This window comes from Periplaneta americana, chromosome 2, assembly GCF_040183065.1.
Source record: "Periplaneta americana isolate PAMFEO1 chromosome 2, P.americana_PAMFEO1_priV1, whole genome shotgun sequence".
In the NCBI taxonomy this organism is placed as follows: domain Eukaryota; kingdom Metazoa; phylum Arthropoda; class Insecta; order Blattodea; family Blattidae; genus Periplaneta; species Periplaneta americana.
The window spans coordinates 62083356-62103127 of NC_091118.1; the positions used below are offsets into that span (position 1 = coordinate 62083356).

At 36.8% G+C, this 19772-nt stretch overlaps 1 protein-coding gene across 1 annotated transcript; it reads right to left on the reverse strand.

The window, feature by feature from the left end:
* Nucleotides 1–2338: 2338 nt before the first annotated feature.
* LOC138694205 (uncharacterized) lies at nucleotides 2339–19526 on the reverse strand. The gene is made up of 2 exons (XM_069817765.1): nucleotides 19387–19526; nucleotides 2339–15921 (listed from the first exon to the last, which is right to left on the reverse strand). Exon 2 carries the CDS (start codon nucleotides 15860–15862, stop codon nucleotides 13268–13270), a length of 2595 nt encoding a protein of 864 aa, XP_069673866.1. The 5' UTR covers nucleotides 15863–15921; nucleotides 19387–19526; the 3' UTR covers nucleotides 2339–13267.
* Nucleotides 19527–19772: the final 246 nt, after the last annotated feature.

Here is a 19772-nt window from a genome sequence, read left to right on the forward strand (position 1 = left end):
GAAATTGACTGTAGAATAGTCTATGAAGAAATGATAAGGAAATGTTAGCATATCTGAAATTATTCACTGTAGGCTATTGATCACAGTATTTGAAATCGTTGTAAAATTGCTCAAAACAAGTTGGAACTTTGCATCACGAACATTTCAGAAAACCAAGTTTCTCACAGTCAGCTTTAGACCAGTTTTGTACATGAAGGTGAAAACAGAATTCTACAGGAGCGATGAATTTATCAGAATTGTTGTCAAGGTACCCGGCTTTATGCCAGCCATATTTAAACATATTTATATATCTAGGAGATGTAAACTGATTGTGTTAAGGACTCCAATTTTATCACATTACCTTCCTCATGCAATATCATCATCATCATCATCATCATCAACTTTCAGGTTTAGTCCTTCAGGCCTGTTCCGTCCTCGGGGAATATCGTCAGTCCATCTTGTTCTTGGGCGTCCAACATCTCTACGCCCTTTGGGCTTATAATTTAGCATTATTTTGGGAAGTCGCGTTTCATCCATTCTAACTATGTGGTCATGCCAATTTCTCTTCTGTTGTTCTACTCTGTTGTTCATGTTAAATATGTTCAGCTCTGTTCTTTCTGTGAGTAGTCCCTGCAACTGATCTTAGGAATTTCATTTCCGTAGTTTCTATTTTCCTCTTATCTTTCCTATTTAAGGTCCAATTTTCGCATCCATACATTAGGACTGGTGTGGCTACTACTTTATAAAGTTTCAGTTGCGTTTCTTTTGTAGTTTTCTGTTGTAAGTGTCTCCTGATGGTTCCGCATATTCTCCCAAATTTCTGAACTTTTATATTTATATCTTCGTTTTGGTTATATGTCACATTAGACCCTAAATATTGGAAGTTGGATACTTGTTCGATTATTTTATTATTTATAATAATTTTGCATCTAAGTGGATTGTCATCTTAGAGGTATCAGTCCGGCTAATTCCCTGAAGTTTGTCAGTAGATTATTAAGTCCCCTGGCCGCGTTACGAGCGCTGCGCAGGGCTGGTATGGTGGTGGGGCTGCCACCTCAAAGCCTCCAAACATGCTTCTCTGTGTACTAACCCCTCCAGAGAGGGCTGCTTCTTCCGCTCACCAAGTCTTGCTGGTCGTCTATGACTCCCACGTCGCCCTGGAGACCGTTGAAGTCTTCACACGTATCCCTGTGCAGGGGGACACATTATACCCTGCGTCACTGGGTCCTCGACAGAACTTAGCCACCAACAGGCGTTGCCCACCCCCGCGTCGTGGACGCGTCTGCCGAGATCTATCCACGTGTACCCAGTTATGACATGAATGTCTGCCCTGTGTACCGTGGACCGGGTTAGTAGCCTTGTATAAGTCCGAGGCTAGAGGCCTTTCATGCAATATATCGGTAATATTCGTGCAAAGTAACAAAACGCTATCAGAGAATTTCCTAATGAAATTTTTCCAAGGTTTAAAGCCATAAACTTCGAGAGGCTGAACAATCTGAGTTCTGTGCTTTGGAACTGTTAACACTTCCACAGTTTTACTTTCTGTAGTTAGCATCCTTTAATTTTTCCTATTACTTACCTCTCTCTCTAAAAGTAGGTATATTTGCACTAATCTAAGAATGTATTTGCAGCTCTGTACTTGTAGGAGTTTCATTGTCAACAAAATCAATGGTTCAATGAACTTGTAAACATTTATATGCTAATGTACTCTTTGTCTCTTCTGGGCAGCTCACGAATGGTGAGAAGATTTCTAAATTCACTAACCTATCTCTGTCTACCAAAAGAATGCTATCATCACAGGCAGATAGAAAGTACACTTATTGAAACCACTTGAAGAGGTGAGTTTTCATAAGATTCATCGATTTTGAGGATAATGCATAAACATTTGGGGCCTTAAACATTTTCTCCTTCACGAATGGCAATGGAAATATGAGATTTACATGTGTCAAGCGATTATTTCGAAAAATAATATCTCGAAGACTTGACCTTCTCTTATTGCAAATGACCCTATGGGGGGAAAAATTGTGAAAATCCGTTATCACTTCGTGAGCTTTCCTTGTCAGTTAACAGAGAGTTACGTAACTGCTCTTATATTAACTGCACTGATAACTTTCATGAGTTCCCGAAATATTAAATGTAGATTTACCACCACTTTCAACTAAGATTTTAGATAATTTCATGTTTAGTTCTGCAGTCATATATACCTCCACTAAGATTTTTTTGGTCATTTTTTATTTAAATGTCGTATACTGTTCTTTTTTCGGAAGTTTTCTGTAATAATATGACTGGTAGGTGCAAAGATTTTTAATTAAAGAGCCTCATGATAGTGTAAACACACATAGCCATCTTAATTCTTGTCCTTTTCATTTTATTTTGCTTTTTTATTCAATTAATTGTAGTCATACAGTTTTTCTTTTGCTCGCATTCAAATAGATTAGTCACTAGTGTAAGAACGGATAGAAACAATACACTAAATATTACAGTGAGTTAAATATGAAACTCAAAAGGTCTCACACCCTTAAACTGTTTTAAGCTCCCTTTCCTTACACCGTAATCAATGTAAAATTCAATCCATTTAATGAAGCTTAGTTTTTTAAATTACATATTTCTTAATTAATTACATATTCATCTACATATTCTGTCAATTCTGGGCTACATATTTACGTACATATTCCTTACTTTCATATTACATAAAATGTGGGCTCTATTAATAACACAGGGTTGCCATGTTTTGGCGCTTTATATGACGAAGGGTCATTTTGAATGGCTCTTTTCATGCTCTCTGCAAAAATGGAATCCGTTTTTACTGTCACAGAAAATCACACATCTATATTCGTAAAATATTTACAACACGAATTTCAAGGCGGAGTACAACTGTACCCCAGTCTGATAATTCGTTGATAATATTTTATAATTGTGTAATCTTATATACATAACTATAAGGAATATAGTTCAACAAATACCTAATTTAAGAAAAAGTACAGGTTCTAGCGACTAAATCCGAATAATTGAAGAGTAGGCCTATGATCCTAAAACTCGCTCATTCCATTTGGACATTTTTATGATTTATGCACTATATACGATTAGCTATGTTTGAGATCTCTGTCATCATACTTTAAGGTTATTTTCTTTAAAAATAACGCCAGTCCTTATCTACAAGTTTGTGTTAGCTGTTGGTCATGTCAGTTGTGTAGACCGGTGGATAAAAAACTAGTCCAGTCCTGTCATAAAAATGGACTTAACGCGTTTGGGATTGTTCTCTTCAATTAAACAGTTACATAAAATTTGGGTTCAGCTATATTCCTCTTGGTATGAGGATAATTAACTAGTAATTTTATTTCTTTCGTAAACATACACACACACACACACACACACACACACACACACACACATATATCAAGTGTGAGTACTTTTTGAAAAGCTCTTAATGAGCATTATTCAAAAATAAAAAATATATATTGGGTAATTCGAAATTTTCTCGGGCTTCCAGCCAGGTCATAAGTTGGTGATCCACCGACGTTTCGAGGATGTTCATCTTCCTCATCAAGCCCGAGAAAATTTCGAATTATCACGTCGCCAGGAAAGCTTCAGTAGTTATTTCATATATTGGGTGTTCCATTTAAAATAAGAGAGTTGGAGTTACTTCCGATTAAACCGGAAGTAGAAAAAACTCGGCAATTCCATTATTGAGTTCTTAGTATATGGTTATCCCCACACACCAAGTTTCATGTCACTGAACCACATAGTTCAAAAGTTATTTAGGTGGTGCGGGACTTTTAACTAACTCTGTATATCAAATATTTCAAATTAATTACACTAGGGAACAAATGTTCTGCGGTAAAAAAGAAAGTTGGTAATTCGTATGGAAACCGGTGCCCTGAGTCCGAAAATGATTTCATTTTTTATGTATCACGTCTAGTTTTGCCACAATTTCAATTTTTCGATATTTATTGTGGCGCAGTATTCACTATACATTAAACTGAGGTGCCCCCTAGCTGATGGCACTAAATTTCCACAACTAAATATTTTTGTTCTAATATTTATCTCAGAATGATATTTCATCATCCCATGCCCTATCATCCCATCCCCTTTCCCACTTTGCCGGGAAGTTGTTCTTTACAGAAACCCTAATATACAGTTCTTAAATCTTGTCAATTGAGGAGCTGGCTTACTTCTGTGAACACGTGTGAATTTTGTTACAGTGGAGTCCCTAGAATCGTAGTGCAAAAGCGTGATTTTAATAACTGAATATGGCGAGTACATCAGGATTGCGTAGGAGACAATGTATACAAAATCCTTAGAAGTTTTGCTATATTTGTGGATGTTATATGTTCGATGGAAAAGTTCGTAAAATAGATTCGTTTGTAAAGAAGTTACATTTTGCTTACTTCAAAGTAAAAGTTGATGATATGGATAAATCATTTTCACCTCAAAGTGCCTGTAACATTGTGTAGAAGGAATGCGTTACTGTTATGCAGGAAAACGGAAAGCAATGCCATTTGCTATACCAATGGTATGGCGTGAGCAGAGGAATCACTATGATAGCTTTATTTTTGTATCTGTAATATTACTGGTTACAACAAGGAAAACAAGGAATCAATTAAGTATCCAAATCTTCAGTCAGCTTTGAGGCCTGTTTCTCATGGGCTTAGCTGTACCTACACCACCAGCAAACTTGGATGACAGTGAATCTGAAAGCAGTTCCCCGAATGCAGATACTGAGATGTCTTCTGATCCAGACGAATTTGACAATTCACCAAAAAAAATTTACCCAACCCGAGCTGAATGATTTGGTAAGGGAATTAGGACTCACCAAAAAGAAAAGTGAATTACTAGGCTCTAGACTGCATGAGAGGAACATGTTGGCACCTGGAGTTACATTTTCTTCGTACAGGAATCGTGAAAAACTTTTCCGGAAATACTGTACACAGGAAGAGATATGGTATATTGTACAGTTGTGAGAAATCTACTAAAAGAGTTGGGAGAGGAGGTATATGAGCCCAAAAGTTGGAGGGTTTTATTGAGTCTTCGAAAAGTAGCCTTAAGGCAGTATTGCTTCTTAACGGCAATAAATTAGCGTCCATACCATTTCCACATTCTACAATCCTAGTGGAATCATATGAAACATTAAGGTTGGTTCTCGAAAAAATTAAATATCATGGACATGAGTGGCAAATATGCAGTGACCTGAAGGTTAATGGTTTACTATTGGAACAACAGGGAGGATACAGAAAATTTCCGTGCTCCCTGTGCGAGTGGATAGCAGGGCCAGGAACAAACATTGGAATATTGTATACTGGCCTGAAAGAAAGCAACTAACGCCAGCGGACAAAAATATTAACAATGTAAGTCTCGTTGCTCGTAAGAAAATAAATACTCCCCCTGTTAACTTATATATAAAACTGGGAGTTATGAAGCAGTTTGTCAAGACACTAGACAAAAATCTTTCTTGCTTCCAGTACTTATGTACGAACTCTTCTTCATTGTCAAACGCTGAAATCAGGGAGTCAATATTTGATGGCCCACAAATTCAAAAGCTGATGATGGACACAATTTTACGAGTACTTACAATGAAAGGAACAGAAGAAAGTGCATGGAACGCATTCAAAGAAGTTGTGAAGAAATTTCTTGGTAACGAGAAGGATCCACGGTACAAAGAAATTGTAGAAAACATTTTGGACAAGTTCAAAGTGCTCGGTTGTAACATGAACCTAAAGCTTCACTTTCTAATGGACCATATAGATTACTTTCCTGCGAATTTAGGAGCCCTGAGCGAAGAGCAAAGTGAAAGGTTCCACAGAATCTAAAAGAGGTAGAGCGACGCTACCAGGGACGTTGAGCTGTAAATATGATTGCCGATTACTGTTGGAGTGTTGAAGAGAATACTCGAGGACTTCACACACACTAAGATTCCATGGAAAGAGAAAAAGCGAAACCGAGGATGTCTAACATAGGCTACATTCTGAAGGTGAGCTTTATACTCTTATAATTTAGTTTAGTAAAATGTTTTGCTTGTACAGTATATAGGCTTAATGTTTCTGTGAATTCTTAACTGTTTATTTTATCGTTATACATCATAGAAAGTAGATGAACGTGTTAACGAATCATATACACAAAATAATTATATGACTTCTACGAACACATTGTAACATAAATTTTTTGTGGGAAAATAACGTTTTTCTACATTGCCAAAAAACCTGACGTGGTACGGCAAAACAAAATGCATTTTTGAATTCAACACACCGAAATTAGTAAAAGTTACATATTTATATTTATACCGCAGAAAAAAAAAATCTCATTTGTTCCCTAGTGCTATTTAGAACAAAATTAAACAGGTTCATTAAAAAAATTTGTACAAGCCAGAATTGTATTAGATTACATAACGTTAGAACAACACTCAAATGTCTATTTGCAGAATGCTTTCTTTCATTTAAACTCAATTGTTTCACAATTTTTAACATGAAAAGTTTAAGTGGGCACTACCGGTACTACTTCTGTAATACCACAGTCAGGTATATACAGTCGCGAAGCTCAATACGTAGTAAATATGCAAACATTAGGTAGTTTCTCACCACTAGGATCGCTAATATCGCCTCATTACAGGTAATGCAAAATAGAATTGTCACAGTCTATTGTTTCTAGCACCCTCAAAACTCAAGCTTCGTGACTGTATATAGTAGACTGTGGTAATACTCTACTCACATCTTAGAGGAAGCGCGCCTATGCAAGCTGTAACAAATCACTGGTCCTTAGCGACAGTGGGCCGATGCAATCCGCAACATACTTCTATTGGAAAAATAAATGAAGTTTGGATACAATCATATACTGTATGTTTTACATTCAATATATTACTAGTGGCTTTAGCAGAGAATGGTGCATTTATATTCTTGCGATGGTTACTGTAATCATGAAAAGTTCATGTCTTTGTTTTATGGTTAAGCTAATATGAACCTCATCATGCGGTGATCTATGATTATTTGAAATCACTCAACCACTTAAACGTTTCACGCGAGTAAAAGGATTGTTCGAATCCTTTGCCATATTTTTTAAAATAAATACCAACATTTCAACTGCCGGTAACTATAAAAGTATTTGCATTTTAAATTTTATAAATTAACTTAAATTCATGTCAATCCTTATATTTGTAATGGCGAATTTAAGTGTGCTTGTTGTATTGCTGTATTTTATTAAATCTTAATGAAATAGTTTGAGTTTTTAAGTAATTGTTTTATCCTTGTATACTACGCGTTCCATGTTACATAACCTCTGAGCGCTGATGTCGCCACTATCGTATAGAAAACATCGCAGGCGATTACGGAGCGCGAGGCACTGAGGGGATCAAAGCATTCGTGGATTAAGATGACGCACTCTGATAGTATGTGGAATCAACACCGGTCAACTTACAAGGGACGGGTTGTAATCAATAATTGAGCCTAAATGTCATACAAGTGCAACTCTTAAACATGGTGCTAGTTTCGGCCCAAGACTTTATAATAAAATTACAAACCATTTTCCAAATTTGAAATATGTTAAAATTGAAGCTTTTATAATAGTACATTATGCAACGAGCCTATAATGAAGGTAATTAAGAAGTGAGTATGGATATTTATGAAACGAGCGCAAGCGAGTTTCATAATTTTCATACGATCTTCTTAATTACCATTATAGGCGGAGTTTCATACGACTTTATGCTCGACCATATTTCTAACTTGATATTATTAATTTTAATTGTATCTGACCTTGACCAATGTCCCGTATATTGTGAGATGTGCGCAGACGCTAAAGTATTGATTTTTTCCGAGGAACAGATATCCACATTGACCTTGCTAGGCCATAAGAACCTACAGAGATAACATTGAAATTAAATTAGACATTGAAAAACGAGATGACAAATTGAATTTATTTGAATATTATTTACAATTAACGCTAATTATTATAGTAACAGAACATAACCCTCTGCGACAGTATTGGATTTCCAGCCTCCGTGACTTTTCGCTAATTCTCTTTCGATTGCATATCCGAGAATAATCGATACTTGCAGTTTTATAACGGTAGAAAGCTGACCTGTCATTGGCTGAACAGTTGTAACCTGAGTCGTCATTGGCTGAAAGACCTGACCTTTAATGAGTAGGTGTACTTTAATGGCATGCATTAAAGGTCTGCTACCAGGTGTATAATTACTACGTTTCGGCATGGTCGAGCATAAAATTATTTATGATATATAATATTAACAAATGCGTGTATTTTTTACCTTTTATTTCTATCGACTAGGCCTATATTCATGTTTTTATTGATTATCACTGGCTACTGCCTGATTCTCAATTTATATTAAATGTGTTTTTTCTTTCTTTTTCCTTTTCTTCATTTTTCCTTTTTTGCTCTTGTGTGTTATTTATTGGCTTGAATTAAGTTACTCTCCTTGTAAATATAATGCTGTATTATTGACTAAGACCATACCGTACACGAGCCTGGCTCTTACGGTAGTGGCTAGAAACATTTTCGTTTTATAATTTTAATTTGTACTCACTAGCTAGCTAAATAAATTAAATAAAAATTCATTTTATTAATTCAGTACACCATGTTTCGACAACTGTTATATATTTCTATTTTCTTGTTTATTTCTGATTAGATTTAGCTTTTTCGCTAAATTCTGATGATTTTAACGTAGAAATACTGATTAACATAAGACGTTCATTTTCCATTATGAATAATTGTTTAATTTATTATCTAACGTATATTAAAAGCGCACTATTATGCAATTATCACATACGTAACAAAAGTTAAAATCACTCTCTTTCAAATGGAATAAAATTGATTCTTGTGATAAATTTGTGGCCCTTGGTGCACACAATGACAGCAACGAATTTTCTGTTATAATAATTATATGAGCGTCGTTCCGTAATTAATGTGTCCTATATATATATATATATATATATATATATATATATATATATATTTGTGTTGATCTGCAACATCTGAGCCAGATGTCAGCGGCGTTAGAGCGTTTAGAATATTTTATCCGCTGTGGCGGCGTTGTAGTAAATGTTGAATCTGCACTCTAATATCCTGTTAGTGTGGTTGTTGTGAGACAGATAGCGGCAGAAGGGTAGTCTGTCTACCAAAATTACATCTGACATTAATCTTTTCGCCGTAAGAAAAATCCTAATGTAAACATTAGCACGTGACTGAAGTGAGGCTTCATTGGCCGCTGTTTGGAGCCGTAGATTCTCAGTACGTGTTCCCGCCTACTGTTGTACATTCTGTTTCATGTTAAACATTTCCCGTTACTCATCAAGTAGGCCTAACTTCACTACTATGCATTCGTTTGCTTAGGAAACATTTACTTTATAATTACTGTAATTAAATTATTTTTAAGTCTTATGTCTTCACAATGGACAGTTGAGGGTGCAGAAGTCATACTACAATACCATGTGCTTACGTGAACAACTAGGAGCTCAAGTAACGCCAGCTTGTTACAAGAACAGACTATCTCCGTATTACTGTTGGTATTCATCCGCGCTCATAGTCCAGAACAAAATATAAAAGTAGCTTTTCTGTTACAGATCGTTTTACATATGAGTGAAGTTATATGTTTCATCGTATTTAACAACTAGAATTCAATTTTTTACTTTCAAATAATACAAGATTATGGTTTCCAAATACGAACTATATTTTCCTGCGTCGTGTGAGTGTTTCAACTGGGAGCCAATCACGAGTATGACAGCCACGTGCTTATGTTTACATTAGGATTTTTCTTACAGCGAAAACAGTTATAGAGGTGCGTACGAAACAGAGATGTGTTATTGAATTCCTCACTGCCGAACAGATTGCACCACAGACATTCATCGACACATGCTAAAGGTGTACGGAGACCATGCAGTGAATGTGAGCACAGTGAGTCGGTGGATAGTGCGTTTCATCAGTGCTGAAAATGGCAGTCCTTTGGCATAGGCGTGTTGTGGTTCTTTAGGATGTTCTGAAGCCTGAAGAAATTGTGAGCTCTGAATCCTCAAGAAGACTCTGGCTAAGCTGAAACCCCGAATTTGCAGAGTCAAACCAGAGAAGAAGACAGTCCTTCGCTACCTACACGATAACACCAGGACCCACATCAGATTCGCGACTACTGAACAAGTTGCACAACTTGGATGGACTGTTCTACCACACCCTCCGTATAGTCCTGATTTTTGTATCTTCATACTTCCGCCTCTTTGGGCCTATGAAAGATGGACTACGTGGGCAACATTTTCCAGACAAAGATCCTGTCATCGCAGCTGTAACAAAATGTTTTTTCCTCAGCTGGTTCAGACTTTTACTAGCGCGGAATGCAGGCTCTTGTTCATCGCTGACAAAAATGCTTAACGAATGGTTGTGACTATGTCAACTATGTGAAAAAATAACTATATAGCTTAAATCTTGCTCTACTTAACTGTGTTATTAAAATCTCTGTATGTGTTGTAGCTTCCATGAAACTAAGTAGGAGGCATTACTTTCGAAACGACCGTCGTAGTATTTCTTTTGTATTTTTCATTTCTTGGCATCGAATTTTCTCCTTTATGACATTGTAAAACTTATTGAAAGCGCTAGCAGTGGGAATGGTACAGAAAGCGGTGGATTTGTGTTGGAACTGATGGAGAATGTGGAGATATAATCGTGGTATAAAACGACCTCCAAGAGTCGACCCATTACTTTTTCTGGTATTGCATATGACTTCTGTTAGTTTTAAGATTATTAAATATGATGTGCATAATTGTAAGGGTCGTAACAATTAATATCAGTAATGGTAATGGTTACATACTAGTGACAGAAATTTTAAACTTCCCCATTCTAAATCTGTCTTTGTGCAAGGAAAAAGAAATTACATGATTTTTTTTCCACAAATACATGCGATTCGTTTCTGTTGCCTTGTCTGCCTGGATACTGTATCGTAATTTTCCATATCTATGGTCCAAGGCCGCAACTACGGTCCAAAATGTATCTCCCAAGATAATGATGTGTGATTTTTCCGTTGCCATGTCCTTCCTAGCTTACGCTTATGTACAGTTTTTTTTTTTTTTTTCAGGAACATTACCATCTTTTCTCTAGGTTTTATCTGTTTATTTTGAAGCATTCTATCATAATAATATAATAAAGAATGTAATACTATATTTCCAAATTAGCAAAACAGATATCACACTGCGGTGCAGCTACCTGCCTGTCTATATCCGGGCATGCCGTACCACCGTTTATTTAACCTGGGCCTTCCCCGTTCAAATCTACAGGCTATATAGAGCATCACAGCGTGTCTTACTGACCTCCACAGTAAATGTCCCCGGCCCGCAGTGTGCAATAACGTAAGTCTAGGTTGACAAAATTAATAACTTTTCTGCGTTCTAACGGATTGTTATGAAACTTTGTGCATCCCTTAGGCCTATAGGTAGCACATATTTTTTGTGTACAAACTCTGTGACTGTTTGTGGACAAAAATAACTTCTCTCGTATGTAACAGATTTTATGTAACATCGTACGGAAGTTACAGGTGCAATCTATATTTACGGTTCCATAAAACAGCTTGTTATGAAACCACACAATAAGTAGGAACATTAAATCCAGACGTTTGAGATTGGCAGGGCTAAGAAAAGTACCCCTTTATAGGGGAAGCATTTACACTAAATTAACTTCTCTCCTACATAACTTATGAAACTTAGTGCAAGGGTTACAGTTAAAATATATTTTGGGTACAAATTCTGATTACATCTATGTGCTACCTGTAGGCCTAATTGTTGTACAAAGGTTCGTAAGAATATATTATATAGGAGAGAAGTTACTAATTTTGTCTAAATGCACCGCTGTAAAGGGGCAGTTCCTCTTATGAAAACATAATCAGACTTTGTAGAAAAAACTTCAATCCACTTGTAACTTCTGTATGAAGTTTCATAAATATCTGCTGGATAAGAGGGAAGTCATTAATTTTGTTTGAATGCACCCCTATGAACGCGGTAACTCCTCCTATGGAACCTGATACATAGTTTGTGCACAAAAATATATGCTATCTGTAACTTCCGTACAATGTTTCGTAAGTATCTATTGGTTAGGAGAGAAGTTATTAATTCCGTCTAAATACACCCGCTGAAAGGTGTAGCTTTTCTTGTGCAAACGTAATCAGAGTTCGTAGACAAAACATGTGCCACCTGTAAGAACTGTACAAAGTTTCATAACAACCCGTTAGAGCGCAGAGAAATTATTAATTTGTCCATTTAGTGATTTGCGTTCTGATTCACTGTGCATTTGTTAAGGTTAATTAAAAATGTGTACAATGTATTTTTAACATGATATTCAATTTCACGTGAATAATTTTGCAAGCCTAAAATACTCATACAGTGATTAAATGTTCCTCATTCAATGATTCTTTTCTGCTGTTAAGCCAAACATGGAACAATTACCGTAGGCCTATAGCCCACCACTGAAAAAAATTAAATACTGATAAATGTGCAAGAACGCTAAAACTTTAAAACAAGGATTCAACACTTTAAATGCTGCTGTATTAAATGGTAAAATAATTGTTGCAACCGGACGTGACCGGCTGTACTAAAACTCACATTATATTTGGAGAAATTAAAAAAGAAATTTTTTTTTTCAGTGTAATATTTAAACCTTACTGCAAGAGGAAAAATACTTTACAAACTTGTAATTGAAGTTACATTAGTAAGAATTTACATATCTGAACAGATTCCATATCTTACAACACAATAAATTATTAACAATTGGCTCTTTTTCACACACATTGTAAGCTTCTCTGTCTACGACTAAACGGGAACGAGAGGTGTTACGAAGAACTCATTGTTTGTACCCTTCTAAATATAGTTTGCCGCTGATAAAACAGTAAAAGTCATTGCTCACAACGTCCTTAAAATGTTAAAGAATATGAATTTATATTCACCTATGTCTAACTAAGCAAGTCGAAATTTGATTTTTGTCCACCAGACCGGTAAAATTGCACACTGCGCGGCCGTGGGACAAGGGTTGCCGTGCTCAGCACGGATCTGAAAGTCTGAAACTCTCTTTGTGGTATCGCCATTGTATTTGTAAAAAAATTCGTGTTAATTCCTTTTCCTCACACGAAGCAGGGGATGCGTTTAAACGTTCTATCGGTTAATGCAATCTATGGGAAGAATAGGAAGAATAGTGAGCGAGATGATGAAGCGGATGATGATAAAATTTAGTATATTGTGAAAAAGAAATACGAATATATGAGGATAAAAATATGAAAATCTGAAAGTTTCAAAACTGACTTTATAAATGTTCGGGAAATCTATAGCGATTTAATGTACGGGTCGGATTCAAGATCTTCAATAAATTCAGAAATGTCATTTCTTTCCAGACCCAACTTATTGTACTTTTTTAGGTATGCCTTGAATTTAGTTATGTGTTCTCCCTTTCTCATGGAATTCACGTTATCTGTACTCAACATTCCTTTAATGTTGCTGTTTTTAAGACCATCAGCTCCCGATTTACCACTTCCTGTTGGATTCAAAACCTCTGTCTTCATTATGAGATTATCTGCATCTAATCCTGTTACATTCATGAAATCGACAGCTGTTGCAAAGCCCAAAGCTAATCTACCCAATACCGTAGGCTTTTTTTCTATTCGTTTTACACCATTACCGTTTCGGCCACCTTTCCCACCTTTGCCACCTTCACCACACTCACCTTGACATCCGTCTCCACTTATACAGCATATTTTCGACGTCTCACAAATTGCACGAACAATATTGTCTCCCCCAAAACCGCCATAGCCCCCTTTCCCGCCACGTCCTCCATCACCACCTTTGCCTCCAGGCGAACCTTCTTTTGTTATGTTTCTAACGGAATAGATTAACGGCTCAGTCTGCTCTACTGTCACTGTCGCTCCTGATGCTTGCATATCCAAACTGGCGGATTCACCTTCTTTGCCAACTGCCCCAGCCCCTCCGTCTTGTCCTCTTCCTCCATTGCCTCCACGAGTGGATATAGTAAGATTGCTATCGTTGACGAAAATTTTTCCAACTCCAAAGAAACTGCCTCCATTTCCACCTGGATTCCCAGGAGCACCATCTCCTCCATTGCAGCCTTGACAGTTTCCATTTTCAGCCTTCAATGGATTAGGCATCTGCCCAACAAGTCCATCCAGTATAATTTTTCTTGTTCCTACGACCTCCCAACGTGGTGCCAGAATACAGACTTGAAGCTCTTGTCCAGTTTTAATTATATCTTCATCAATAACAACAGTATCTGCTGCAAATATTTCGATGCACTTCGCTGATTTCGCCAAGTTTGGGATATTAAGTTTACTCATCTTCACTACTTCTCCAGTTGCAAAAAGTTTATCTGATTCTGAATATTCCACGTTCAATTGGAGACTTACAGCTGCATTTAAAAAGTCATTCAGTGCCTTCAGTTTTGTTCTGTCCACGTTGATGTCCTTCACACTGTCGAAGCTGTTTATGCCATAGGATTCAATCGCTGCTAAAAATGTGCTCACGGTGTAATGACTATCATCTGGGTTTATTGCTCCGTCTCCGATAACCGGCATTTTCTTGGATCGTGGAACACCCTCGTGCAGTAATTTACTTTGTAACTGAATCAGGAACGCATACCAGTTCTTTGTGTCGTTAAGGTCACTTATAACAGATCCGGTAAATTCTTCTTGTGTGATTTTCATCTTTCTTCCACTTACAGTTTGCAGAAAACTCAAATGATTCACTTGCTCTTTCATTACTTGAAGCTCTCCTATTTTCTTCGTCAAATTTAGATCACGGAGGGTATCCGAGATGATTGCGAGGAATTGATTTGGGTCTATTGTTTCAGAAATTCTTCGAGACATCGTCCTCAAGATATTAATACCTTTCTCTAATTCACGAATGAGCTCATTCACATAGATGCATTTCTGTTCCATTAAGTTATAGTGATATTGTATTTCGCTCATAATGGAAGGCATGCAGCTCGCTATCTTTTGGTTGATAACATCTCTCAAGTCACTAATTATATTTATTGCTCTGTCAGAAATAGTAAAGCCAAAGTCATCTTTATCAGTTGAAACGTAAGTTAAGTGATTATGTATCAACTCTTCAATCGAATTTTTCCCTTCTTGTGGAAGAGCAATATTACTAAGTGGTCCTTCTTCGTTCGGTCTTCGAAATATACCTATTCTTGCATATCTTCCAGATTCTTTCATGAGTAATGTGTTTATTAAAGCATTTATATTCGTATGCAAATCTCTGTTTGTATCTATTTTTCTGAGATCTTTCTTGAATTCCTTTAAAAACTCTGCAATGGCATCTATAATCTTATCGTCAGAAAATCTCTCCGCGTCTACTTTTGTAACAACCATTGCAATTCCATTCCTATATTTCTCTACATTCCTGATAAACTCAGCTGCATGCTGTACAACTGCCTTGAAGTCTTGTCTGTCCACTCCTATCCTTAATGAAGAGTGATTTACGACAATAATTATTTTGAGCTCTCCAGTAGAGTCTACAATCCTTTTATTAAAATATGTAGTAGCTATTTCGTGACTTACACTTCTTGTGTCACGAAATCCTGAGCAATCAATATACGATGTACCTGTATCTTCATCAACGATAAGTTCAGGATAAATAGTTTGAGAAACCACTGTGCCATCTGAGATTCTGTTCTTCCCGTCTTCAATAACGAAATCGACGCCATTTTCTACAGACTGAAGAGAACTGATGTCACCAGCAAGAAACAGTGCAAGTGTGCTTTTCCCTGAGCCTGTGTTCCCAATTAACAATACTTTCGGCATTTTACAGCTCAGATCAGTTTTTTCCTCCCCTTGCTTCAGGAGGAAAAGCGTGTGCTGTACTTCACCCTCAATATTTGAGGCGGATATCATCCTACCATCCTCCATTTTGTACCTCGACCCGACTCAGGAAATAATGCTGTCAGAAAGCACCCAGTCCAAGAATCCTAGAAGAAAACAAAATTTACATATTTACATTCATATAAAAATATTTATTGTCTTTATATGCCGTGTGGAACAAAATTTCTCTTGTCAAATGCGTAAAACAATATTATTTTCAAATGACAAAATATACAGAGAGTGAACCATAGGTAATTGTGGTGGGTGATTCCTTGAGTAAAGAGCAACAAAAAAGTCTAATACCGTTTTGCTATATTTTGAATAGATTTCCATAAAAACGTGCATTTTAAAATACAGTAGTTGCAAAAAAAACCGGACCGACCCTTGTAGCTGATTTAAGAGCCTTGTTCACTCCAGAGCACGATAGACTGGTAACAAGACTTTCGTGGTTCGAATCCTGCCTGGGAAGGAAACTTTTTTTTCAAATTTATTCCCAACACTTTTCGATTGCTGGTAAAATTCATGTTCTGGGAATAATAAGTTAATTAAGTAGTAAAATATCGCTGCACTCGAAAAGTATTGGGAATAAATTTGAATAAGGAAAAAAAAAAGTATCCTTCCCAGGCAGGATTCGAACCACGAAAGTCTTAGTTACCAGAAGGGCAGGATTCGAACCACAAAAGTCTTAGTTACCAGTCTATCGTGCTCTGGAGTGTATAGCCTAAGGCTCTGAAATCAGCTACAAGGGTGGATCCGGTTTTTTTTTTTTTTTTTTGCCACAACTGTACATAAAAGAGTTAACCAAAAGTAAGTTTCTATTTTTTAAACCTACAAGTGTTGTGGATGACAACATCGCTGTGGCTTCAACATCAGACAGTGGCGTCTCTACTGCTGCTGTGGACCACAGCAATCTGAATTCAGATAGCGGCAGTAATAAGTGGTACAGCACCATTCTAAATGTGTTTAGTACCAATACAGGCTTTTTCATTTTTATGACTCGTAGTGAATCATTCTAGAGTTTCACAGCAATTCCTGTCCATTGGCAAATATCACTGCTATGCTTAATATTTATTATATAAATTAAATTTTAAAATAATCAATAGAAACAGAGAACAATTGGGACAACATTTTAATTGGGCTTCAAAGTATGATATTATTTCCATAAGCTATTTGAAGTACTTGTAAATAAAAATTATTCACAACCACAAAATTGAAATAATACAGCTTTATTACTTCACAAATGGTGGGAAGATTCAGATGTTCTTGTTTGAAAACTAACTCCTACTAAATTAGTAGGCTGTGGTTTATTTTTAAGCATTGATTTTGTTGGTGGTATAATTATTACGAGTATTTCTTTCTTCGATTGGAAGTATAAAGTAAATTGAAAAATAAACTCCAACTCTTTTTCCGGAACAAACCTTTCATATCGAATTACAAAAGGTTGGATAAAAAGTAATGGCAACAGTTCGGCATTTCTGACATGGCATTATTCACAGGAGTACTACATTTACGTACCTTCAATATAATCGCCCCCCTTATTTATCACCTTTTGCCAAATGTTTGGAAGGCGTCGTACACCATCAGCGCGTCCATGTTTGTTGATGTTCTTTTTTGACTGCTCAATAGCACAGATAAGTTCATCTCTGGTATTGCATGGGTCCCTCGCAGTGGTTCTTTCACTTTGGCGAAGAGATCGTAATCGCATGGACTCGTCGGGTGACTACAGTGGACGTTCCAGAAACTTCCATTGCCAATAGCGCAAGAGGTCTTTGACAGCAGCAGCTGTCTGACTCCTTGCATTATCATGAGGCATGATGGGGTTCTGTACCACCAATTATCGTCGTTTTCTCCTGAGCGCTAGACGAAGGTGGTGTGCTTGACGCAGTCCCTGAAAACATTCTTGTGCACTACGACCTCGTGTCACTTCAATTTTGATGCAGGAACGTTGCTCTAGTTTTGTAAACATGGTCTTAGGGCACTCGCACTATCCCTATGAAAGTCAACGTTCTACACACTGCAGTAGATTGACGGAGTACTGTCTCCGCTGGCTGCACTAACTCATCTAACAGTCCTTGTCCATGTCCACACAGTTTGCAACTCTCGAACGCATCATCGTCATATTGTGACAGCAGTTTTGCCGTAACTTTTCATCCAACCCTTGTATATAGTTCACATGCTGGAAAGTAATTAAATGGTATTTTTGACGACATACAGAGTGTCGCAAATAAAAGTAGTCGACGTAAGTATACAATAAATACATAAGCGAAGCGCTGAAAAGGATTCCCCTTTTATAGAAGAAGTTGAAAGTGACTCCTTGCAGCATCAACAATACACAGCTTGCACAGATACCGTAGCGCGCCACTTTTTAACCAAACTCTGTATTACGCTCTTTGCCGGTTGTCCTCTATCTTAATAGAACCTGTTCTCACCTACTCTTCTAAAATTTCCACTCTTTCTTGTATCAAATAAGTCATTTTGCAGAATGCGAAACAGACAATCACGTGTAATTTGACTGATGACTGATGAAATACTGGCAGGAAGAATGTCAACAATCTGTTATTGCAGAAAAATTTCCATTGTTGTAAGTGTTTACTCATTTCGTTATGATACGATACGACAGAATACGGTAATGAAATTTCAAGCAGTCAAAATATCGCATTCGCATTCAAACAGAAGGCGGGGTACTTTTATCTGCGCCACCCAGTAGGCTATATTGGAAATGTGACTGATAATTAATTTGTGGTACTATACACAGCGATAAATAAGAATCACATCCAATTTGATTTTCAACAATGCATTCTTGTTTATACAAGTAATTTAAGCAGTTTCATAGTATACTAGCGTGATACCGGTATTAGAATAATTATAATTATGTACCTGCACACTTTCCTTTTACTCTCGCCGCGACCGCGACAATGCGACTCCCGACTCCCACAAGGTGTTCAAGAACAAACTTCAGAAAATATTTACCAACAAGTGTTTTAAAAACAAATTTCACTGTAAAATGAAAAATAAAAACAGGAAATAAAAAGGAAGAGAGAGAGAGAGAGAGAGAGAGAGAGAGAGAGAGAGAGAGAGAAAAAATTCGGCCCCCCTGAAAATTGCCGCGCTAGGCAACTGCCTAAATTGCCGAGGTCTAAATCCGACATTAATTGTATTAGATTAAATTAGATTAGGTTAGTCTAGAAAATTTTGTCACAATTTATTGGGTTAGAAACTAATAAAAGCCACCGCCGTAGCTCAGTGACTTGCCTGCTGATCCGGAGTTTCCCTCGAGCGCTGGTTCCATCCCTGTTTGGGCTGATTACCTAGTTGGGTTTTTCCGAGCCTTTCCTCAATCGTACGGCGAATAATTTATGGGGAATTCTTTGCCTCATCTCGCCCAATACCGTCTCGCTGTCACCAATCCTATCGACGCTAAATAACTTAGTAGTTGATACAGCGTCGTTAAAAATAACCAAGTAAAAAAACTAATAATTTTCATAAGTGTACTAATGAAATTATCAGATAAATATATTATATTTTTACTAAACCAAAATGACAGCTGTCTTGTTTTAAATTGTCTTCGTTACCTGGTATCATGAAAAAGAGCAGGAAATAATGTTCGTATCTTCTGTCAAATATTCCTTCAATCGAAAATGCCACAAGGATTCCACAACATTCGACGCCGTCTTTTCAACGTTCAGCAATCTCCTACAGCGTACTACCTAACACAATATGGAAATATCTCGTTCTTGGTAGTTATAAGCAGAGAACTCAGGAATGAACAACATTAGAAGAATGACATGCAATAATTTACAAGATAACAGCAGATAATGTCAGACACATATTAGGAGTGTAGAGATAAGGATGTAAATAATTCATGTTTAGTTCTGAGACAAGTGTTCTGTTTAGTTGCCAAATTCTGAGTCATCACATTCACTCTGTTTAATTTCTTTTTCTTCACTTTATAATTCAT